The sequence below is a fragment of the Natator depressus genome, chromosome 1 (genome assembly GCF_965152275.1).
Source record: "Natator depressus isolate rNatDep1 chromosome 1, rNatDep2.hap1, whole genome shotgun sequence".
Taxonomy (NCBI): Eukaryota; Metazoa; Chordata; order Testudines; family Cheloniidae; genus Natator; species Natator depressus.
In genome coordinates, this window is record NC_134234.1 from 76,308,741 (window position 1) to 76,335,286 (window position 26,546).

At 39.2% G+C, this 26,546-nt stretch overlaps 1 protein-coding gene across 7 annotated transcripts in view; it reads right to left on the reverse strand.

Moving 5' to 3' along the window:
* The window catches only part of DACH1 (dachshund family transcription factor 1), a 457,159-nt gene that overhangs the window by 136,841 nt on the left and 293,772 nt on the right, over positions 1 to 26,546 (reverse strand). For 4 of the 7 annotated variants that reach the window (XM_074961866.1, XM_074961859.1, XM_074961849.1 and 1 more), the window contains 2 exons: positions 17,538 to 17,693; positions 16,789 to 16,961 (listed from right to left, as the gene is read on the reverse strand). In XM_074961866.1, the coding sequence (XP_074817967.1) occupies positions 16,789 to 16,961; positions 17,538 to 17,693 (329 nt within the window). The remainder of the gene's footprint in view (positions 1 to 16,788; positions 16,962 to 17,537; positions 17,694 to 26,546) is intronic. The other 3 variants (XM_074961884.1, XM_074961876.1, XM_074961893.1) reach the window with 1 other exon arrangement.

Genomic DNA, 26,546 nt, shown 5'->3' on the forward strand with positions numbered 1-26,546 from the left:
GGACAGCTCTTCAAAATAGCTCAGCTCTCATTTAGGCACCAAAATAAGAGGTCAGATTTTCAAAATAGCTAGTCATAAGCGTCACAATGGGATCTGCTGGGTGCTATACCCTTTTGAAAATCTGATCCTTATTCTGATGCCTAAATGGGAGCTTAACTCTTAAAAATCTGGTCTCAGTTGTGGATCCTGAGCATTTGAAAATCTGGCACTGACCTCGTTTGAAAGTTTGGCCCCACAATCTTCCCACCAGGAAGCTCTTGTCTTTCACCCCAGAGGAGATAGAGCATCCTTTCCCACACCTTTATTTCCCTGGTATTAGAAGTTTCAGACTCACAATATCCAGTCTCTTTAAAATTAATTGATCACCTTGATTGATCAGTCCTTCAGCTCTCATATAGATTGCACTGATCATAAGATGTCTTCCATTCTTTTCTTATCCTGGCCTTCCTTCTCCATGTGTGGCCATGCCTTTTCACGATAAAATCTTCCCATCGCTTTAATTAATTAAATAATTAATTAAAAAAATTTTCCTGGTACCCTCTGCCCTCCTCCATGTGGCTTCTGATAAATGGGAAAAAGACTCTCAAAGCACAGTTTCCTTTCAGGATCTAGACTTTCCTGTCTGCCTCCATGCCACAGGATCAAGAACAGGTCACATTCCACATTATCTTTGTATATAGTGTTATTTCCAGAGGACACGAAAAGGTACTGTCTCTTGTTTTACAAGACTTATGAGGTTGTGGTGAACACCCCTAGAATCACTATTCACTCCATCTTTGTTCCAGAGCACTCCAAATAACCCTGCAAGACCTTCCATCCTGTCACCTCCTCTCAAACTGGATGAAGGGAGTCCCACAAGGAAGGCTCCTCTGCTCTGTTTCATATTTGCCTTCTTCCTCCTATTCCAGTTCACACAGAAAGGAGTTTCATCAGCCCTCTTCTCCTTTTTTGCAGGCAGTTCTTTTGATCCAGCAGCTCCATCTCATCCTCTCAGGAACAACCAGAACTCTTCTTCTAGAACCCTGCCACAAAGCACCCTTACTGAAGTTTAGTTGTCCCAGGCCTCAACCCCTGTACTTACAGACCTCTTCTTCATTCCAAGAGAGGGCACCTCAAGCAATTTGTATGAGGTTGGTCCCTGCTCCTCCTCAGAAGGTAGGAAAAGGTGATGCGTCGGTATATAATCAAACTTCTTCTAGGCCCTTGTCACTTGAGGTTTTTGCCCAATAACGTTGCCCTTTAGCATTGTAACTTCATGGAAGCAGAAATCCATGCTCTTTTAAAAAAAAATGTTAATCTTCCCCAGATTCAGATCAGAGAAAGAGGGGGATTTCCTCCATGTACTCCCTGGTGTACTACTGAATGTGTCAAGAGAGTTTCTACCCTGTTCTGCACTCTCCCTTAAACCTTAGCAACTGCCAGTCAACATTTTAGATGTAAATTCCTAAATTCATTCTCAGGGCATCTCTGCTCAGTGTCCCTTCTATTCAGGATTCTCCCTTGTGTCTTCTTCCATCACTCCAGTCTAGTTGATCATTCATCTCTTGGACTCTTTTGTAGTTTGCATAGTCCTCATCGTGTGGGCTAATTTTCACCTTTCTCCTGTTTAGAGAGTCCTGCTCCTTCAGTGGTACCCTTTTTCTGTCCTCAGTCAATTGATACTATGGCAATGCTCTTCCCCCCAAGTCAAGGGCACCAGAACCTTTGTAGAAATGGGGGGAGGGCAAGGCCCATTCCCCCCCCCATGGCTGGCTGCTCAAGACTTTGATTGTCTTGAGGTTAAGAACAGGTTGTAAGAGCAGGTTCCTTAGAAAAAGTTGTTGATTGCCCTAACTGAAGTAAAAAAAAAACCAACAACCAATCATTCTCTACTTCATGTTCTCAGATTGAAGCATCTGGTGTTGAAGAAAGAGATGGACATATAAATTATCTTTCTTCAGTGAATCCTCAACTTTTAATTTGTAAGTTCTCTACAATATGCAGACCTCTCTGAAAGGGGACATTGATTTCCTTTCATTTGCAAGGAGACTATTTTGATCTCTTCTGCAATGACCAAAGTACAGACCTGTTACTCCTCAGTCACCTGTTATTTCTTTTGCAAATGCCTATTGATATTTCCAGGACCCATGGGAGAAGTATTCCTGAAACGGCTTTCTTTCAAAATGAACTCACCAGAGGAGTATAAATTAGTTCCTTGGTTATCTCCTCAATCCCAGTGTGACAATGTGGGAATTTTATGTAATATTTTTTATGAATCCTATGTGTGCCTCAGTTTGCCTCTGCACTTTGCATTGTACAAACATTTTAAGTCTCCTTCTAAAACAGCACAGGTATGGGTATGGGTATTACTGGCTGTCTATATGAAATGAACAGGGTCATTAAACAACTGGTTGAAACCAACCCCAAATCAACCCCCACAGAAAGACAAAGCAATTAAGCATTTGATGGTTCAGTCATTGGTAACAACAGGAAACCCCAGACAAGTGGAGGGAAGAAGAGAGACAGAGAGAGCAAGAGATGAAGTCCATCACAGCTTGGCTGGCTCATCATGGCACTGGTTTGATTGGGGTGGATTATGGCTTAACTTCTGCCTCTCTTAGGTTACAAATGAATTTCAGATTCTATAGCCAAGTGACTAATAAATGGTTACCATGTTTTGAAAAGGCTGCTAGTTGCACTGTAAATTCTCACTGAAAGCATTGCACACTAAAGGGGCACAGTACAAGGACTGTACAAGGACTCTGGCTTGGCTGGATTCACTGCAGAGAACCACAGAGATAGGGTTAGCTGGTGCTAACAGCCCAATTTTGGAGTCTTGGATGCCACAGGCTTGTCCTAGTGGAACTGTGTGGTTCCTTGGGGCCTGGTGTACTAAAAGGAGTTACTCCCAGGAGACTGGTGGCAAGCTGGGGCAAAGACTAGGCCTTGTGACTTTGTGACACCTACATACAATGATTTTTGGTTTTACAGGGTAGTGTTTCATCTTTCCTTTAGTTTGTACCTAAAGTTTCAGAAAACCCTAAACAACAAGGGTTATTTTGAAAGTTTCAAAAAGTCCATTAATTTGCTAACTCCCTTAATACCCTATAACAGGATTTGTATCATCTGGATAACTGACTAGCATATATTTACATCTTCCATCTCTCTCCTTTCTTACACAAGATCACTATTTCAATAGGATTTCCCTCACTTCCAGATACTCTGAACGTTTATTTTTTCTTCTTTTTCTTATTGAAGACCGTTTTTTTAACCAAAATAAGACCAATTAAAAATAAAAATCAGTTTCAGCCATTTTTCAGTTGTCATTCATTTCAACCACTTTTTATTAATGGGCCTATTTTCTTCTCTAAAGAACATCATGGCCAACGATATTTTTAAAATATGTTTTCCTGCTGATATATTTGTAAAAATTCCTCCTTTAATCCCTGCAACTGATTGGGCTAGAATTAACCTGATCTGCTTTTTTACTGTCTTTACTTTGACAATTTTTCACTGATTCTATACATACTTGTTTGGTTATCTCCCCCTCTTCTGTTTACAGCAAAAGTTGTAGTTTGTTGGTTTTGATTTTTGCTTTAATAACTTGTCTTTGAGTAGCTCCACTGGAATCGTTGCTTCTTGTTTCTAGATTCTTATCATTCAAAGGATATTGAATCTTTTCTACACTTATTTTGGTGACTCCTAGAATAACCCAGACTTTTTCCTTATCAGATAATATTTGAGAGAGAGAGAGAGAGAGAGAGAGAGAGAGAGAGAGAGAGAGAGAGCATGCGCACGGTGTCTGAATGGACCTGAATAAGGATTCATCTTTTTTAAAATTATTTTTATTTTTGACTCTGTGGCCGGTTGGTGAGATGGAGACTGATGTCTGCCAGATGACTTTGGTAGGATCTAGAATTAACTAATTAATTGGGAGGGCAATTCTGGATGAAGAGGAGGTGTGGAGAATATCCACCAACTTGTGATGTGTAAATGCCACCTCCTGTAGGGGAATCTGCAGCTCACCTGCCACCCTCTTGGTAAGTTCCAGAAAGTTCTTAGTATGATCACGTAGTGATGCGGGGGAGGCAGTACAGGCTCTACTGGTGGACATGAGGAGAAGTTTGCTGGAGGGGTAGCTTCCCCTTCCAGTCCTTCTTCCTGTTATGAAAAAGCTTCCGCAGCTCACTTCATCGGATGCATCCAATGAAGTGAGCTGTAGCTCACGAAAGCTTATGCTCAAATAAATTGGTTAGTCTCTAAGGTGCCACTAGTACTCCTTTTCTTTTTACTAACTATTAAGGAAAACAAAAGAAACAAAACCAACTATTACTTATGTTAATGATGCAGATAAGGAAGGGATTACTGCTCCCTCTGTTCTAGGCCAAAGGCAGTTGAGAAGGAGGTGAGGGGAGGTCCCCTGCACAGTGCTAGATAGCCTCCACGTGACCACCAGGGAGGGAAAGCACATGTGCGGGCTCAAGGGACACTGCTACCAAAAATCTCCAATTAGAGGTGCAGGGCGCACCTACACCTACAGTGGAGCACCCATAGGGACACTACTTGAAGAACAACAGATGCTTCTGATAGCCACCTATTTTGCAGTACTTAAAAGACAATACAGAGAAACAACTACTTTGAAGTCCATCTCTAATCCTCCTAATGAGCCACAAACTGATTTGACCAGGTTCATGAGACACAGGGAGACAAAGAACTTTGGCGTGGACAAAAAGGGAACCTTTGAAAAACAGGAGACGGGAGAGACACAGGGACTGTGAGGAAGCGGAGGGAACCCCAGTCCCTAGAAGTGGGGATGTCTGGATAAGCTAGGCCTACCTAAGCTTTAGGCAAGACAGATATATGTAAACTGTTTATTATGCTGAAACCCTTTTGCTCTTGTCACACTGTGCTCTTACTATTTAGATTAAACAATACTTTTATTTGCAAGGATTGTTTTGGCTAACTGTATTTGCACACTGGACACAGTTCCCAAAGGGAAGACTTGCAGGGCTCGAACACAGTTGGGCCTACTGAGGAATCACAGTTGATGCATAGATTGCACTACAGAACCCAGACTCAAAGAAGGAGAGTTGCAGGATTCCAACGTGACATAAGGGAAGATCCAAGCCCTGTCTCCTGGCGAAGGTACACTCGTAGAGACTAAAATAGAGGAAAAGGGGCATTTAGCATTGAACAATGAGACAAACTATTCTTGAAAATGCCACAAAGCCTCATGGGACAAAGTCCAGACTCGTGTGGGCTCTCATAAGAAGTCCTGGCTATTATATTGGACTTGCTTCTCCTATGAATGGGTCCATATGTCTCCTTTAAAAAGCTGTTTTTGATTGGAAAAGCATATTTGGACTCAGCATGTCCTAACTTTTGACTGCTTGACTTTGCAATATTAATAATGATACTTTAACATAGTTTTTAATATTTTTTGTTTGTTTGTTTGGGGGGTTGGATGCAATTATATTTTACATATATCTGAGCATAGATAATAAGATTACTTTTATTTTTTTCATTATAATAATGCCAGTTCTAGCAGTATTCCACATTTAATATCTCACCTATCAGTGAAAATGTAAAATAAAACCAGTTACAATACATTCACTATATGTACATGTGATGCAGTGGCCCATGGTTCATTGCTCTGTGTCAGCAACTCTTATCAGCCCTGTCATACGCACCACACCTAACACACTATTGTTGTGATAGATACCCAAAGGTGGCACGTAATTTACCACTGGAAGACTAATATCTCACTGGTCATTAATATTCGTGTGTGATGCATGTACAAGGCATATACAAAGAGTTATGTGTGTATATGTGTGTGTGTGTGTGTGTGTGTGTGTGTGTATGTTAGAGTTATGTTCTGAAAATGTGTTTGGCAAGTAATAAATAAGCCCAGTCTGCCTTAGAAAAAGGAAAGTTTATCTGTTGTCTGACCAGCCTGGTTCTCAGGCACAAACCGTGAAGGTATATTTACATAAAAGTAAATAAAGCCATCAAACTAGCAAGTGGGTAAGATAGCATTTTATCTGCAAAGACAGGGGGTCTGAACCCAAACGATAAGCAATCGAATTAACTGATTGTATACAATATTACTGTATTATAATTGTGTATTGAGTAAGGTCATTTATGAAAGCCTGCAACACCCTGGTGATTAACGTTATTGTGAAATGAGCAATTAGGATACTCACTGATATTATGCTTTACAGTCTGTGATCAAATACAGTTAGAAATATTTTTTTCTCCCAGAGAGAATGGAAGGCAGCTATCTATCCTGTCTCCAATGTAAATTGATCAGTGTGGAATCAAAACAATGGAAGCCCTATTTACATACAAATCAGCAGGGGAATGGAAATTGCACACCAGGAAGCCTACCTGCCTGCTGAAGCAGGGTCAATGAACTTGGGGAAAATAGCATGGTGTCTATATCCCAGCAGGTGAGAGAAGCTTTGTCTGGGCTTACTTTTCAAAGAATAGGTTTCAAAGGTTTACTGTAACTAGAGTATAAAAAGAAAGGGGAGAGAACCACATAGCTATCCATCACTTGGAGGATTCAAGAACCAGAGCTCTTGAAATCACAGAACGCTGGATTCTTCAGTCAAGGGGGTTGAAGCCTTTGGGAACTGTATATAGATGAGAAACCATGTTCAGGCAAAAAGTATAACTTGCTAAAATTAAGTTTTAGTGTTAGAAGCATAATTTTACTTTTGTTTATTTGTAACCCTTTCTATCTTTATTCCTTATACTTGGTGTCACTTAATCCTATGTCCTTTTGTTAAATAAACTTGTATTGTTTTTACTATAAACTAATGCAGTGCTGAGATTGAAATAAATGTCAAATTCCAGTTAAATTAATGATCTGCAGTGTATTGTCTCTTTAAAGGAGCAACAAACTTAATAAATTCTGTGAGTGTTCCAGGAGATGGCTGAACACTACAGGGAAACATTCCTGGGGAAGTTGGGATTCACTGTTTATTAAGCTACAAGACAAAGTTTGGACTGGCAGAGTCCTGAAGATTTTGCCGGCAAGGCAGACAAGCTGTGCATCAGGGAGTTGTCACACATCTTAGCAGTAGCAAAATTCTCACTTGCTGAGGCTAAGAGGGGTAACACAGTAACCCAAACTCACAACTCTGGGAACCTCAGCAGATTGTCAGGGGAGACCATATTAGGGAAATTTGAGTCTTGGAGGGTGTTGGGGTCACTCTGCAAAAAGTCACGGGGTGTTGGAAGCCGGGGTGTGACCTGCCTGCCTGTATGCTGGCTTTTGGTGTCAGGTCTGTGAGCCACAGCAGCATAGCATTGAAGGCACCCAGAGTTGGCAGGGAAGGTATTGCTAGAACACTTACTGGTCTGGGTTGAACCCCAAAGCGTAACAGTACACACACACACAAACACACAAACACACACACACACACGCTTTTATATGTGCACAATCCAATGAAACTGCAGCATATTTGGGGAGTAGAGGAGTAATTATATACAATATCCTTTGGATTACCTCACAGATTCCAGTCAGTTAAGACAGGGTAATGTAATCTATAATAGCTGTGCATTACTGCTCTTCTAGGTGGTCAACGGGTTTTGGCATCAAAGCTCTACATACTGTTGCACCATCAGAATCACACTTTGCAGTCTTTTCTTTATTTTAAGCAACAGGTCACATAAACTATCCCTAGGCTGGGAAATGTATCTATATGTTTTGCTGATGAAACACATTGACCCTGCAAACTACTGAGTGACTATTCTGCAGAATTTCATGACCATGTGACTTCATACAGAGAAGCCACAATACAATGGAATTCTGCAGGTGCTACAGATTTGGGGTAAAAAGTGCCTGTATCTGAGAAATTTAAATGTATACTGTTGTTGTAGCTTTTCAGCTCTGGATGACTATAGCACATTTCCTTCCCTTTCTCCTGCTGTTGTAGACTTGTCAGCAACAATATATGATGCAGACATGGAAAAAATAGAAGAAAAAGAGTGTGAAAATAAAATTAAATAGTAACACAATTTTTAAGACCACAGATTAATTGAAATGTAGTCTTAAATTAAAATGAAGTATTGAACTTACTGGGGGACAAATACTATAAAATCAAAGGAAAATTTGTACTTTGTATCAGCCATCTTGGCTAAATATTTTGCTGATTGAGTTCTAGTCCTGGGTGAGAGGGTGATATGATCCTGTAAACCAAGGCAAGCCTCAGCAGAGGACACATGAAACTGCAGCATATTTGGGGAGTGGCGAAGTAATTATAGTCTGGAGTTTTTTGTATATTAGGAAAATTACTGTGTCACTTTTTCAACCTGCAGTGCAATTGTTTTCTACTGTAACTCTTGGCTCTAAACAATATATATTATAAATATATATGTGAATACATACTGAATTGATACAATGCAGTTTTTGATACTGGTCTGCTGCTATTTTCCAAATGTTACAATACAGAATTATCTCAAGTCAATGTTAATAGGAGGTATACATTTCACAATATCCTTCATATTTTCATGCATCTTTCTGTTCAGGCGGAAAACTGTAGCCATCTGATATACTGAAACTTCTAACAAGCTGAGCCTTTTGAAGCCATGGACAGGTGATAAAAGCCACCTCATGTCTAAAGCTTCCCCAGGTCACAGCTGTCATACTCAGTTTGATTCATTGCTTCATTGATTCATTCACAATCTGCTGTCCCTGCTTGTTGCTGCACTTCTTTTATTCATCTAACTCATATATCTAAATATTCCATTACAAAAAGGACATCTAATGTTCATCTCATGTTTGAAAGGGCACAACACAAACTTCTGGAATTTAATTCTAAAGACTTGTGCTTAAACTGGCCATTACCAAACCTAAGGTGTCTGTTCACTTGTTCATTTCTCAGAACTTCCCTTACAATTTTGTCTCTGTCTGATCTTCTTAGCAGTTTATCATGGTTAAAATATTTGGTTATCATGTGGTCTCAGTTTTATTCCAACTTCTTATCAATTGGAAATGTAATATTGCCCAGTAATGGAATGGCATTTGAAGCTTTGTGAGTTTACAGATAACAACACTGATTGTGGAATTGGTGTATTGGAGGAAAAGGTCGGCAAGTCATCTAGGTTGGCACTGTTGGCACTGTTCACAAAATCAAGTCTCCTCTCCAAGAAACCAGGATGTTTATCATATCAGGACCTAGTATCTACCAGGCTAATTCTGATCTCAGTTACAGCAGTGCTGTAAGTCCAGAACAACTCTACTGAAGTTCATTGAATTACCTTGTATGTACAAGAGTAGAAATTTGCTCTACTCCTTCCAATATTCAAAGACTGTGTTAATGAGAAAAAGGTGAACTTGTTTTGTCTAATTTCAAATACCCTATGACATTTAGGTTAGAAAACTGAATTTAAAAACCTACTAGGTTCACAACACTCTTAAGGCCATCTCCAGTCAAAGGCAAAGAGGCAGAACCAAATGAAAGCTTGGGTGGAAAAAAATGAAACAGGAGGAGAGAGAAAGTAAAACCAGGTTTCAGAGTAGCAGCCGTGTTAGTCTGTATCCACAAAAAGAACAGGAGTACTTGTGGCACATTAGAGACTAAGAAATTTATTTGAGCATAAACTTTCATGAGCTACAGCTGCATGTGAGCTGTAGCTCACGAAAGCTTATGCTCAAATAAATTTGTTAGTCTTTAAGGTGCCACAGGTACTCCTGTTCTTTTAAAGTAAAACCAGAAAGCCTTAAAATGTAGAGAAAGAAAAGATATAAATTCTAATAAAAAGTAGTTTTCTGACAACGAATAATAGTTTGTGCTGTTTGTTCATCCCTCTAGCATCAATATTAAGAAACAGAAACTGTAGTTTTGAGTTTTCCCACCTCACAAAATCACATTCCTTTTAGGCTGTATCTATTCTCACAATAGCACTAGGATATTATCTCTTGTAGCATGCTATTGTAAATACTCTTTACATTGCCAGTGCCGGGCGCTAATATTTGCTCAGAGAGTTTGCCCTTTAACCACTACCTGCATGCGCCATAAGGACACTAGCTAAAATCATAGAGTTTCTTTGCCTCCACTAGGAGCAGAGTAGACTGCCAGTAGCCATTCTCCCAAACAAAACCCCCAAGCTCCATACCCTCCAAACACCAGCTGCTACTCGTAAGGCCAGGGAGAAATAATTTATACACTTAATATTTAAAAAAATTGTTTTACTGCAAGTGAGGCTAGAACAGGGGTTCTCAATCTTTTTTGAATCATGTCCCGACCATCTTATTTTTCTCTTGGAGCCTCTCCTCCTTACAAAGTGGGACTCTCCAATGTAATCCAGATGGAACTGTGGCCAGTAATACATTGGTTCCAATCAAGGGGATTCTAGTTTAAATAAATCAGTCCTTTGATCCTGCTGTCTGTCTGTGCATAGGTGAGGAAACCTTTTAAAAGCACATACAATAATAGTTTCCAGAGCAGTATTTCTCAACTTCAGCAACCAAGAGTGCTAGTGAGCCCTGCAACTCCATGCGCCAGGTCACAACTCCATTCACTGAAATTTGCCCTGGCTGCCCCGTCAGTTGTCTCACCAAATACAAAGGCAGTTTGGAAAGAGAGGCTATTTTGCCACTGCTCCTATGCCAAAAGCTATTTATAGTTTTCTTGCAATTTCACTGCAAACATGAATTTGCGCTGAAATCTGACCCGGCCGCCCTTCCATCTGATGGAAGGGTGTCCAGGATGAATTTGAGTGAATGGCTTTGGGACCCCGTGTGTGAATGGAAAGTTCTGCTGCGCCCCATGTGCAAATTTTAACCACTAGACTTAATAACCACACATGTGACTCTCCAGCAAAATTATCATGAGGGGCTGAGAGATGCTGTGATTCCATCTTTCTTGTTAGTATCATGATAAAGTGTGCACCAACAGGAAAATGGATGTGTGAGGGCTCACTCCATGACCATCATGACACAGCAGTAAAAGAAGCATATACAGCATTGTGATAGAACCATAATGCCACTACAGAGATATATATCATAGTTTTCGCTTCCATGATTATAATTACTTCCTAAACAATCTATATCCATAATATTAAAATAAACCGTGTCATACCTGCATAAATTATCTGCCTATTTGTCACCTATTTACCATCTCTGATAGAGAAATATGGATTAGATGATGGGGCAGTATAAAACTTTTAACATCGTGAATCTGTGGAACACAAATATATGCATCACATGCTCATCAATTTATTTCATGTATATTATCTCTGCAAGTGGCATAAGTACATACACGGGGACTGTCTGATGGTGTGATGCACACTGAAGAAAGTATACTGAGCTATGTGACCGCAAGTTCTAATGCCATATCACCTACGGAATGCTCTTACTATTTCTCTGCACTTCACAATCGTTATTAACTTAGGCCTAATGCTCCAACCTCAGAGTAGGTAATTATAATTCATTCATTTTACACATAAGATAATTCAGAGGTTGGAGCCATCATTGCTGGGAACAAAACCCAGGTCTCTAAGATGAGACACCCACATCTTATCAGCTTTCCCACATGAGTTTTTGAAAGAAATGGTCCAAATTATGTGTTTGTTCAACACATACTGACACGTGTAGATGTTTGTCCATCTCTAGTGATTAAACCACAACCCATGCTTTAAGATCTGGGGATTTCAGGTTAAATCCCTGCAGATGACATAAAAATGTGTTGTTACACTTGGCTACACTAGGCCATATTCTGTTCCCAGAGCCAGGAAGAGAACAGAGAAATCCTGACACCCAACATTCTAGTGCTAATTCAGAAATAATTGTGTGACCCAGTGACAAAGTGTGTGTTGTGTTTCCCTCTACGGGCTAGTACTCATAAAGGAGGATAATGTACCTACATCACCAGGACTGTTATAGATTACACGGTAGAATGTTGTGCAGGGGATCTGAAAGTTCTAGTCTATTCCATGTAGGTTCTTCTACTGCTCTCATCACCATAGTATCTAAGCACTTTCCAATAGTGCATTAAGAGTGATGAGTAATGTGTCACATCTGGTTTGTTCTCTTTTCTTTCTTGTGGGCTCAAACTTGCCTGATGACCAACTGGGGGTGGAGGGAATATATGTAAATTTATCTAGGGTCTTCACACTCCTATTGAAAATATTTTATATAGCAAGCTATTATATTTAAGAGTGAATTTAGATGTTCTGTTAATATTTGTTTTATTACTGTATTTTAGTGTCTGTATTTTGGTTAATGGGAGATGTTGCTTTAAGAATAGAGTGGGCCACATATTGGAGGGTTTGTCTGACAAGACTGAAGACAGTACCCTGACTGTGCAGATTCCTAAGAGATCAGAATTTGACATGATAAACTTATCTTTACAGAAAACAAGCTTCCCTTTTCAGGGTGTAACATTAACACATATTAGGGAACTGGAACTCAGGACAGAGCAAGTGACCCTCAGAGACTTTTTCCTGTCGGTTACCAGCATGAATCCAGCTCACCTCAATAGGGATTAAAAACTGCACCTATCTAATGAACATTTGGTGCTCCTTGTATGAGACAAGTCACAGCTCCCACATCACAAACTCAGCACCACACTTTGCATAAATTGGCAGATTCAGCAGAGGCCAAGAACTTCACAGGCCATGGAGACTGAGCTGCCTCTGTGACTTACAAAGCAAGGTCCCCCAAATCAGGGTTGAGGCATGTTGACATGGTGATGTGTGAAGAAGGTTGCCCTGCTGCCCTGTAGATAAACCAATGGCTTCAGTAACCAGAGCTGCACAAACCATAAGGGCAACATTTTCAAAAGCACCTAAGTGACTCAAGACCTTTTTGAAAATGGAAATTCAGCCATAAGTCACTTAGGCACTTTTAAAAATAACATAAATCCACATGTTTTTTTAAAGAGGGCATAAAAACTATATGCAAATTAGATATAAATATGCAAATTGTCTCATTAAATAATCTGCATAAAATGTCACATGGAGCTACACAAAATTTGACAGTTATGATGAGGGTTTTAATGGCATGAATATAGGGGGGCTGATTTCCTCTGGAATGAGTTATGCAGGTCACCCCACACACACACATAAAAAGGTCAAGATTTAAAAAATTTACTAGTAATTTTCAAGTGGCAAGTGGAAAACTATTTGTCTTTAAGATGTTTCAAGTTAGGCACCCAAAAATTGGGGCACTGAAAATTAGATCCCATCTGAAAAATCTTTGCCTTCGTTTGTAATGGGTTTCTCTCCCCAGATAACTGGGGTGCAATTGAAAATAGGCTTCAGGATTGGAAAGAGAATGAGAAAGTGTTCTTGGGATGGAAGTGCTTGTATTTAGCTGTCAGGGAGACAGACATCAATGTGTGAGGAGTCCGGCTGGATTAAAAAACTTGTTGGTTTTAAAGACAAGATAGTCTGGCCTCATTTATGTGGATCCCCTTGATGCTACAATGTATTATCTTGCTAGCTATGGAATTCATGATGACACAGAGCACTATAAAGAGATTTTAGTGGGGTGGGGGTAGAGGTTTAAAATGTATTGGTTATAGTTTTACTCTCCATCTAAGTCCCACCGAGTTACACTCATGGTAACTTGGCCATCCAGCTTTACAGAGTTTACTAACTACTTTAGGACAATTTGTTCAAGCTTAAAAAATAGAACATTTACTTTTTGAATGTCAAAAGCAGATGGAGATCAAATTTCCCACTGCTATATATAAACTGTGATATTGTACTTCAGATAATAAAAAGTAAGGAAGACACTGTGACATGTTAAGGATGCAAAAAACTAAGAACATTGGACATCATATATCAAGACTCCCACATGAACAAACAAAATGCTGTGTCAGCTAGTGTGTGCTCAATTATGTTCTCAATGTCATTATATTTATTACCATATACCCATGTAATAAGCAGTGATCATGATTTAAATTTAGAAAATAAATGTAAGATGAAATATACACCTAATATGTCCCAGGGAATAGCTCTGGCATCATGTGCCTCTTGCTAATTGCCATTCTAGTGAAAAATAAAGCATACAGAAGGGCAGAAATCACCATGCTACTAGGCAGTGACAGTTAGCAGCATGGCAGCATGAGTGAGATGACAGGGTAGATTCAAAATGGTCACCACCGCACCATGGCTGTTGTCTCAGATGCATTTGCATGCACCATGGTTCCAATGCTGCTTTCTGCTGTCATCATGCCTACCAGGACAAAAGATGCAGCCTAACTTTTAAAGCCATATGTAGGCCTGGACCTAATTGCCTTATTAAGGGTTTGTCCACATGGCATCACAGTGTAGACTATGGCGGTATGAATTTCAGAGTGCACCAAACTGCCCTGTATGGACATTGCTGGCATGAACAAAAGGTATCTAGTTTGTGTTAATGTAATCCTCCTTCAAACAGGGTTACATTATTGTGAACTACATTCCTTTCAGTTTGTGCCAGCAACATCAACACAGGGCAGTTAGCTCACAACACTTGGTACACTCTTCAGAGTAACAGCCGTGTTAGTCTGTATTCGCAAAAAGAAAAGGAGTACTTGTGGCACCTTAGAGACTAACCAATTTATTTGAGCATTATCATACACATTGTAAGGAGAGTGATCACTTTAGATAAGCTATTACCAACAGGACAGTGGGGTTGTGTGTGTGTGTGTGTGTGAGAAAACCTGGATTTGTGCTGGAAATGGCCCAACTTGATTATCATACACATTGTAAGGAGAGTGATCACTTTAGATAAGCTATTACCAGCAGGAGAGTGGGGTGGGGGGAGGTATTTTTTCATGCTTTGTGTGTATAAAAAGATCTTCTACACTTTCCACAGTATGCATCTGATGAAGTGAGCTGTAGCTCACGAAAGCTTATGCTCAAATAAATTGGTTAGTCTCTAAGGTGCCACAAGTACTCCTTTTCTTTTTGGTACACTGTGCAATTCATACTCCCATATTCTGCATTGCAGTGTGGTATAGACACAGCCTTATTAGTTTCTGATACCCTATTTACTCTCTCATTTTCTGAGATTGCTGCATTTGATCCCAAATGTTTGCATGAATGGTACAAGTTACATCGTCACTAGTGGCCCTGGGTGCAGTAATAAAGATTTAGTGGCTTTTAAAGGAGTTTAAAATACATTTTATTTTTCTCTTCAAAGGCACTTGCAATTGCATGGTTCAGTATGATTCCAAGCTTGTCATGGCATAGCAAATGAGAAAATGAGGAAGTACAAGAACAGCATGTTTATATCAAATATCTCAACAAACCCAGGTTCCTACAGGTCACCTAAACCACCTAGAATGATAAAACTGTTGGTGCCCTTGTTTTGGGTTTGATAATTTTTTCTGTATCATGGGGATTGTGTTAAGGGGAAGATCTTCAGTGGGTCAGTAAAACTCAATATAAAATTATGCATGCAAATCTGTTTTCTGTATACACAATGATGTGCCTGCAAAACTCGCACAGACATTTTTAGGAACTGCTGACAATCTGGCCCCAAAGTTTAGTCAAGAGGTAGGATTGTAAATTTGAGGTTTGCCAAATTAGAATGCAGCACTCTAACCTGTAAAATAAGAAACCCATTAAATTGGAGGAGAAGATTTCTAAGCCAGTGGTGGGCAACCTGCGGCCCAGGGGCCACACACGACCCATCAGGATAATCCAATGGCAGGCCGCAAGACAGTTTGTTTACATTTGCACTTCTACCTGCAGCTCCTCTTGGCCGGAAACGGCAAACCGTGGCCACTGGGCACGGCGGGCGGCTATGCAAATGTAAACAAACTGTATGGTGGCCTGCCAGTGGATTACCTTGACATGGGCTGTAGGTTGCCCAGCAGTGCTCTAAGCACACATTCAGTATTTCTCATCTATTCTGATCAGCTCATTTTCTCTTTATCCAAACAGGAAGATACTCTTTGTATCTAATTTATTAGAATCAAGGAAGAATAGTAGGTAAAATGGAGATATCTAAGTAAATATAAGGTGAATCAAACTGTATAGTTTGAATATTAGGGGATAGAATACATGCATAATACAAGTAAAGCATCCTCCACCAAGGAAGGGAGAAGACTCCAGGAAATCCACTGGAGAGCTTGAGATGCAGGCCTAATTTAAGTGGGAAATACCCAGATGCTTTGTTGCTAGGTGCTATATTAATCCCTCTGATGGATGGAAGTTATTAGTATTCAGACTTCTGTACTGTGCTACAGTACTGGCCTGGCGGTTGTCAGGTCAGTACTCAACTCTACTAGACCTGTATTCTATTTCTGAATGAGGCAGTGGTGAGAGTTCTACAAAGACAGCATGCTCAGCCCATGGTGAGAGAGCACCTCAAGATGTTCTTCAATGAATTTATTAGTCACTCTAGTTCTGGCACTCAGACCTCCAGCTGGGAATATCTGCCATAAACACCAGGATTGGTGTCATCTTGGCCCCACTGTCGTCAATGACAAAACTCTCACTGACTTCAATAGGGTCCGGATTTTACCTCCAGCTTCTTAGGAAAGTGACATGAGATCTTTTTTGACCATGGGCAGTTAGTATCTATATCTCATTTGACAAATGGCAACTTCAACTGTGGAACTGGAGCACTGATTCAGTACTCAGTATTCAGAATGTTCAGTTACCAACATAATACTCAGTTCCCAAAATCAATGCCTACAGTAAGTGGGGTTTTCTTTGGAGCCCTCCCTTCCAAACACTGACCAAGCCTTGCCTTTATGACTGCTTACCTTATGACATCTGATGAGAACAGCCTTACATTAATAAGGTACCATGCTGTGAAGAAATTAATTTAGTATCACAGATATTTTTCTAGATGTTTACCTTAATAACAGATGTCTCGACTCTGGATGGGGGACTCTGTACTTGTGCTGCTGCTGCCATATTTGCAATGGTACTAAGGTGGTTCATCTGACTCATGGCCATTGTGACAGATGCTGGAGGTAGGCTGACAGGAATTAATGGGTGGGGCATCATCATAAAAGGAAGTTCCAGGCCTAAGAAAAAAAAAACAAAAGGCAGGAAATATTGGTTTATGATGTTTTTTAAATATTGACTATTAGGAATATATTTTCTTATGAGCAAAATATGTTGAAATGCTTGGCACCAAATGTGTTCAAAAATGAACTCTTCGAACATTTCAGTATAGAGCAGTTAACATGAATCTGTTCACTTTTTGTCCATGTGTAATTCCCTCTAGTATCCACGGAGGTCTTATATGCACAGGGAGAGGCTAACAGGCCCCTTAGTTTGTTCAGATCAGTGTAATGTTGTACCATATCATTGCTAAGCAATTGTTGTTCGTTATATTGTCCGTTTTAATACTTGCGGCAAGGTGTCTTAGCAATAATTATAACACTGATGCACAGGTTAATAGCTATTTAAGTATCAGGTTTACTGTGTTTGTTTTTTTATTTTTTTTATGACTCCTACTTCCACTGCTGAATACTTTAATTGAAGTATTACAGTATTCACCACGTTTTTTATTTTGCATAGCCTATTTAACTAAACACAATAGAAAGACAGGAGTTTGAAAACCACTGATGTTAGTGTTGAAAGATGTCAACCCGTACCATTTGGCAGAAGGTGGTTCTGTTGAAGAGGGTTGAGAGGATGGCTAACTGGAAGGTTATGCTGTCCAGGCAAGCTGGGGTGGTTAACAGAGGCCTGTGATCCTTGGGTGAGGGGAGACTGAAGTTTTTCTTTATCCCAAGAACCATCACTGCTGCCTGTGGGGAATGAATATAAATTATTTGGATGCAGGAAGTTTTCAAATTTGCAACGTCTGAATTTGCAATCAAGGCCACCAATTTAACCCATTTTGTGATTGACAAATTAGTGTTTGTAATGTATGGGTTGGGCAAGGGAGGGGGTTTGTTTTCAGTCAGTAGAAAGAAAAACCATCTTTACAGATAGGTAAGGATAATATTTGGAGTTTATAGTTAGAAACATGAACTTATGGGTGTTAGGATTGTACTAGTTCCCTTGGAGAGGTATATACACTTTGAATTCTTAATCTTTGGCTAGAAGAAGAGCTTAAACAGTACAGTTCCAGTGAGAAATCAACAATGTATTTTAATGAATGATAAATATTTGTTACATTAACTGTTTTACTTATATTTCTGTAATTCTTAGTAAGTAGAACTTGAGAGAAATATACCAATTGTTTTATATGTGGTAGAGGGTGTTCACTTGTGAAGTTTTCATTGTCTGACTATGGCTATATTAATTATGTTCATATTTGTTCTTAAATTTTGGTATTAAAATAAAACTAGACAGTAGTTAAAATTTTTACTCACTGATGGCATCAACAGACATGCACTCTTGTGTATGGTTAACATATTGCAATATTAGATAGTCAATTTATATTTCATTCCATTCAATATAAGAAATTATGAGTCCAATCCTGCAAGTCCTCTACTTGTGGAACCCCAGCGGGAGCAAGAAATGATTTGGGCCAATATGTACTGACTATAACTGTATTTTATGTATCTGAGAAAACAGATTTTTCACTACCGTGAACATCAGCACTTTTCAATATAACACAGTAAAACAGAATAACACAGTTAAAGAATGGTATCAGTATTTCATTTATATGAAAAAGTTATTGATTTCTACATTATGGAAGTGCACTTTAAGTGACCTCTAAACTAAACAGGTCTTTAAAAAACTATATGTCTCTGAGACTATATATAATATGCTACCCTATCTTGAACTTCGTAATCAGAAAGCTCCAGTGACTTCAGTGGGAATAGTTTATATATATATATATATATATATATGAAGTTCAAGATTGGACAGCATAGTAAATGTATTCATACACTCATTTAATAGGCTGCCCAATCTTGTAAAGATTATATTAAAATGTATTTTGTGCAACTTTTCATAGTACTTTTCACAATTATCAGATCAACAGTAGGCACCCTCTAATTTCCATTGACTTTCATAGGAGTTGCATTAGCCCATTAGCCTTACCATTTAAAAAAAATACTTTTACATGAGATGACAAAAGCACAAAAGTTGGTCAAATTCCAATTTAATTTCTCTAGATTTATTAAAAACCTGATTGTAAAAGCTATATAACATAGTTTATAATGAAAAAAATACTCAATTATGGCCATTATTTTCCTTCCCCAGCTACTTCATGAAGACAGTTAAGGTTCAATATAAATTCTAATTCATTAGCTCAATACCGTCTAGATCCCAGTGTAAATTGTTCAGGAGTAGGTAATGAAAATTCAGTCCAAATTCTCCAGCAGTCAAACAGAGAAATTTTATTAAACAATGAAAATAATCAATTAAACCAGATATCTTTATTGTCTTTATCCTCTTTATCATTTTAAAAGAAATTCTGACAAACTTTATGAAATGTTTATACTTAGTTTAAGACTGAGCTTGCTAACACGACAGATTCTTAGGACTTGAGCCTCGCCTCTGATAGGTGGGCATATCACCATGCCTTTTGGAAAGTCAGGTACCTCTGCACAATAGGAAGACCACGGGTGAGACTGAGTTTTCAGTCATTATTGGAAAAATAGCTTGCTTAGTATACCTTTGTTTCCCGTAGTTTCTTTCCCTATATTATCTGCTTATTGCAATAATGACAAATACACTTCCATCCTACATGTTCATTTAGTGAAGAACCTGACTGATATGAATAGATTCAGACCCCTAATGTCTCAATTCTGTACTTGTCTACACACACTGTAACATCTTTATCTTTGATTTTCCTAAGCCCCAAACAAGGCTCCATAGAAAAAAAAATACAAGAAGAAAAGAAGACAATACAGATTTTTGTAAAACTTAATTGAAACCTGGATCAAATTACTCCAATTTTATATAAAGTTCTCATATTACCAACAAGTTCACATTTTAATAAATCCTTTCTACTGATTTTTTCCACTTCCCCACCAAAACCAGCTGTTAGTCCAGGTTAAAAAAAAAAAGAAAAGAAAAAAAGACAGATTTGTTAAGAAAAAATGCAATTTCTTTTTGCCAAAAGGTAACCTTTGCCATAGGAAAGTGGAAACAAATCGAAGCAAGCATGTTAAGGTTTTCACTCTACAAATGGAGGGAAGCTTTCAATATTTCATAGACATAACACTCATGAAAGGGTCAATTTCATGTCAGGTCCTGTCTAGCTCTGGGGTTTGAGGTGAGGCTGGATAGAGACCTGCAGATCTGTGGATATCCGCTTTATATCTGCGGATATCCAGAGACCATGTTTGAAGATTGTGGATCGGATGCAGATACAAATTTTGTATCCACACAAGGCTCTAAGGATGGAATCAAAATTAAGTTACTACAACTGTTATATTGTTTCCTGACTTCTCCAGAATTTGGCAAGGTCATCCATAGGATTTCTGGTTATGGCATTTCATATGTAGTCAAAGATGAGAACCTCTGCATTTGAGTGCACCTTATACCTCAGCACTACATGTACCCGTTGTTTTCAGTTTCATCAAAACCAATACTGTAATGAAATAAAGGAGACACTGGTATTAAAGCTAGTGCTTAGTCAGTGATTGATACTTTGATCCTTGAAATCTAACATTGTCTGCCAAGATTAGTTTACTATCAAAATGACTCATAGCCAGTCTCCAACCCATAACATTAGAAACCACTTACAAGGTACAGCATCTTGCACTCTTAAACATCTGTAAGTGGACAGGCATAGATACAAATAGCAAACATTGGCCATTTGCTGCATTTTTGTTATGGTAGTTAAGCTCAACAGCTTTCCTCCCAGAGGAGATAGTTATTTTCATTTATGTCTAAGTAAAATAAGTGTTACCCCTCAGACAGTACTCACCCTCTGAACAACTAAGTGCAAGCTGCCAATTCAGTTGTTTTTTAAAAACTGATTTAAAAACCATACAGTGGTTTCAAAAAGCTTTAAAAAATCTGTTGCCTACTTCCTCGCTACTTGTTGCCCTGCTGGAGGCTTATGTTTTCCAGTTTCCATCAGTGGTTGTCAACTCCTTGTAATAGGATTAAGAGCTTGGACACCTGATATCCCTGGGTGCTGTAGTTCACCCTCATAAAAGCTGTTTGCTTTAAATTGAGAGAAAATCAGTTTTTAGTGGCATAATTAATTAAATTATGCAAATTTCCAGATTCAGCATAACACTTTGTGAAGTGACAACTGGTAGCTCCACATTGCATTTTGAGCTGCATTTCAGTTGATGCAGCACTAACCACAGAGTAGTATTTTCAAAACTTTTCTCCACAGAGGATCCAATGCAGAAATGTGGACGCTGAACTTTAGGTGCGCAAGTCCCATACATGGGCACTGATATAGGCTCTTTGGTAGCCTTTATATTTTATGTGCCCAAGTGCCAACATAAGCACTCAGAATGTGGAATTTGAGTTCCTAAAGTAGATGAGCACATTTAAAAACTGGGTTCAGCATGTTTCGTGTTTATGTTCAGTTTGTCTGGTACAGCAAAAAATATGATGCTATTCATTGATTTCGAAGACTGACAGTTAGATACAGTGTTTCGCCACTAAACAACATTTTAGCACAGATTTCTCCCCCAAACTCTAATTCTATTTCTATTTCTCCCCCAAACTCTAATTCTGCAACAAGCTATAACTGTACATTAAAACACGGTTTTTATAAAATACACTTAAAAATAAAACCTATCTGATGGCTGAATTATTTATATCTGTAACCATTAGCACCAGTAAATAGGGATAATAACATATGAAAATAATTCTGACTGTACATCTTCCCTGTGAGATGAAATCAAATGCATAAGCAACATGCAGTGAAAATACAAAAAAATAAAGAAAAGAAAAAAAGAAGCATAAGTGCCTATCACCAAGTCAATAAGAAAAAAAAAACCTCTAAGTATTTTATACTGCTGATCCCTTTTTAGTCCCCCTAATTCTCAAAATAAGACCACAGTTATCTTCCGTGTTCCCTGATACAGACTATTTCTCATCAACAAGCAATCACTATATGAGGCATTCTATATCAGCTATTGTCATAAATATAAAGGGAAGGGTAAACATCTTTAAATCCCTCCTGGCCAGAGGAAAAACCCTTTCACCTGTAAAGGGTTCAGAAGCTAAGACAACCTCGCTGGCACCTGACCAAAATGACCAATGAGGAGACAAGATACTTTCAAAGCTGGAGTGGGGGGGGGGGGGAGGGAAACAAAAGCTTCTCTCTGTCTGTGTATTGTTTTTGCCGGGAACAGAGCAGGAATGCAGGTCACAACTCCTGTAAAAAGTCAGTAAGCAATCTAGTTAGATATGCGTTAGATTCTGTTTTGTTTAAATGGCTGATAAAATAAGTGGTGCTGAATGGAATGTATATTCCTATTTTTGTGTCTTCTTGTAACTTAAGGTTTACCCTAGAGGGATTCTCTATGTTTTGAATCTGATTACCCTGTAAGGTATTTACCATCCTGATTTTACAGAGGTGATTCTTTTACTTTTTCTTTAATTAAAATTCTTCTTTTAAGAACCTGATTGCTTTTGCATTGTTCTTAAGATCCAAGGGTTTGGATCTGTGTTCACCTGTGCAAATTGGTGAGGATATTTATCAAGCCTTCCCCAAGAAAGGGGGTGTAGGGCTTGGGGGGATTTTGGGGGGAAAGACGTTTCCAAGTGGGCTCTTTCCCTGTTATATTTGTTAGACGCTTGATGGTGGCAGCAATAAAGTCCCAGGACAAAAGGTAAAATAGTTTGTACCTTGGGGAAGTTTTAACCTAAGTTGGTAAAAATAAGCTTAGGGGTTTTTTCATGCAGGTCCCCACATCTGTACCCTACAGTTCAGAGTGGGGAAAGAACCTTGACAGCTATGTTGGGTCATTTATCTGAGGTTTGATTCCTGCCATGCTATCACTGGAAACTGCTCAAAAACCATGTGCTAAAAGTTGGGAATCTTATCATCCAAATTAAATATTTAGTTCTTCTTCTTTAGACTCTGACTCGTTGTATGCATGCCACTTCACCTCTGTGTGATTCAGTTTAACCTGCTGAAGTTGGCTATAATACTTATCCACCACTCAGGAGTTTTATGAGACTGCATGTCTGTAAGGCATGCTGAGATTTTTAGATAAAGGTGATATATAAAGTATAATGAAATTATAATTTTTATATAATTATTACATCAGTACCTGTACAGAGATCATCAGACTTCAATAACATCTCTTTTGTCCCATGTCATTGGAATTAAAAAACAACAATGTAATTACTGTCATTACTGACACTATATAAATATTCAAGGAAGCAAATACTATGGGATGAGGAAAAAAAATTCCCAAGATTCCTGTGGAGCATATTACATGATAATATTCTTCCTCAGGTGGAAATTTCTTTTTCTTATAAAGCTTTGCCTCTTTTTTTGTGATGGCTATGTCATCATGCTCAGGCTCTCAGATTTCCCAAAAGAAAATTTCTCACTAAAAGGTGACCACTTAACCAAACTATTGCATAATTTATCTACCAAGTTTATGGGCCTAGCATCAGCGCTTCTGTTAGTATCACCACTAAGCATGAACACTAGCAGCAGCAAACACTACAAAAATGTCTGTTCTCCAAAAAGCAAACATTTTCTCTCTCTCTCTTTCACACACACATGCACATGCACACACGCACACACACCTGGGAAGCCAAGCGAACATTTAATCTCACATATGGACGCTTCTGTGCAGATAAAGGTACTAACATAAAAAAGTAATCAGAGATTCTGGCCTTACTCATATCCGTTGCTTCATCCATTGTCTTAATTTTATCGTGTAGGTTTGTCTTTGCAATGTCTTGACAAAGTGTCTCTTTCACCTCAGTGGTGAAAGAACAGGTTAAGGACTATTTAGAAAAGCTGGACATGCACAAGTCCATGGGTCCAGATCTAATGCATCCAAGGGTGCTGAGGGAGTTGGCTGATGTGATTGCAGAGCCATTGGCCATTATCTTTGAAAATTCGTGGCCATCGGGGAGGTCCCTGACTCTTGGAAAAAGGCAAATATCGTGCCCATATTTTAAAAAGGGAAGAAAGAGAATCTGGGGAACTACAGACCGCTCAGCCTCACTTCAGTCCCCAGCAAAATCATGGAGCAGGGCCTCAAGGAATCCATTTTGAAGCACTTGGAGGAGAGGAAGGTGATCAGGAACAGTCAACCTGGATTCACCAAGGGCAAGTCATGCCTGACCAACCTGATTGCCTTCTATAATGAGATAACTGGCTCTGTGAATATGGGGAAAGTGGTGGATGTGATATATCTTGACTTTAGCAAAGCTTTTGATACAGACTCACACAGTATTCTTGCCAGCAAGTTAAAGAAGTATGTATTGGATGAATGGACTATAAGGTGGATAGAAAGCTGGCTAGACTGTTGAGCTCAATGGGTCATGATCAATGGCTCGATGTCTTGTCGGTATCAAGCGGAGTGCCCCAGGGGTCGATCCTGGGGCCAGTTTTGTTCAACATCTTTATTAATGATCTGGATGATGGGATGAATTGCACCCTCAGCAAATTTGCAGATTACACTAAACTGTGGAAAGAGGTAGATACGCTGGAGGGTAGGGATAGGGTCCAAAGTGACCTAGACAAATTGGAGGATTGGGCCAAAAGAAATCTGATGAGGTTCAACAAAAACAAGTGCAGAGTCCTGCACTTAGGAAGGAAGAATCCCATGCACCACTACAGACTGGGGACAGACTGGCTAAGCAGCAGTTCTGGAGAAAAGGACCTGGGAATTACAGTGGACGAGAAGCTGGATATGAGTCAGCAGTGTGCCCTTGTTGCCAAGCAGGCCATGGCATATTGGGCTGTATTAGTAGGAGCATTGCCAGCAGATCGAGAGAAGTGATTATTCCCTTTTATTCGGCACTGGTGAGGCCACACCTGGAGTACTGCAGCCAGTTTTGGTCCCCCAACTACAGAAGGGATGTGGACAAAATGGAGAGAGTCCAGCGGAGGGCAACGAAAATGATTAGGGGTCTGGGGCACATGATTGACGAGGAGAGGCTGAGAGAACTGGAGTTATTTAGTCTGCAGAAGAGAATAGTGAGGGGGGATTTAATAGCAGCCTTCAACTACCTGGAGGGGGATTCCAAAGAGGATGGAGCTCGGTTGTTCTCAGTGGTGGCAGATGACAGAACAAGAAGCAATGGTCTCAAGTTGAAGTGCGGGAGGTCTAGGTTGGATATTAGGAAACACTATTTCACTAGGAGGGTGGTGAAGCACTGGAATGTGTTACCTAGGGAGGTGGTAGAATCTCCTTCCTTGGAAGTTTTTAAGGTCAGGCTTGACAAAGCCCTGGCTGGGATGATCTGATTGGGGATTGGTCCTGCTTTGAGCAGGGGATTGGACTAGATGACCTCCTGAGGTCTCTTCCAACCCTGATATTGTATGATTCTATGATTCTGTGAAAGGCAAGTGATGAGTGTGCTATGTGCAGTGAGCCATCTTTGCACCAACTTCAATCACTCTCTGAAAGAATGTGAGATTTTTACACAAATTCATCTACTGGTAAGTAAAAATCGCACCTCAAACGGCTCATTCAAGAGAAAGCAGATGGAATACAGGCTAACCAACTGAGCTTAATCTTAAACAGGAAACACCAGTGAAAGGAAGGGCTTTTCACCATCCAGTGAACCATGTTGGAACACGTATTTCATATCTTGAAATCTCTTATAATTGCTATGAAATAAATGAAAACTGAAAAAGCATTAGATAAAATGCATACCCCGGCTGAAAAATAAAACTGGTCCAAGTGAGTGAAAACGTAAGTTCTCAGTTATAACCAATACAGTATTTACAAAATTGATTCTCCATTTGTTATTGGTAAAAGAGCCTAATTATATTTTCATTTGTTGATAACAAACTATGCATAGTATTGTTTTCAGTGTTATTGCAGCTGTGCTGGCCCCAAGATATTAGAGAGACAAGGTGGGTGAGGCATCTTTTCTTGCACCAACTTCTGCTTGTGAAAGAGACAAGCCTCAAGCTTACACAGAGCTCTTTCTCAAGTCTGGGAAAGGCGTTCAGAGTGTCACAGCTAAATATTTATACTACTGTAATTTCTATGTGAGACCACAAGGAAAGTGTAAATTTAAACATATAAAACTAAATACATAACATTGTCAAGGGAAAACAAATAGCCTTGCTTTTAGGCCACTGTATTCAGGACAGACATCTGTTAGCTGTCACAGCAGTGAAAGGGCCAAATTTTTACCTCAGTTACATCCATGCAACCATATTGAGTTCAAGGAGGAAACTTATGACTAAATGTGCTCTCTCGACATGCAGCCACTATTAATTGCTAACATGGAGGATAAGGAGCTTTCAAAGGACTGTCAAAGCCAGAATAGAAATAGCATTCTCTTTATTACGTCTTCTTCAGCACTGCCAACCACCACAGACCAGGCAGTACAACTCTGTAACATATTGTTTATGTAAAAGTGACTCTTCAGATAATTCTGGGGTAAATTAACTTGAAAATGAAATATCAAAAGAGTAATGTGTGGACTGTCACACTTAAACTACAACAGTGAACACTTTCTTGGCAGAATATGAAATCAATTGGCATACAATGGACAGTCCTTTGCCATACTAATTTTAAAGA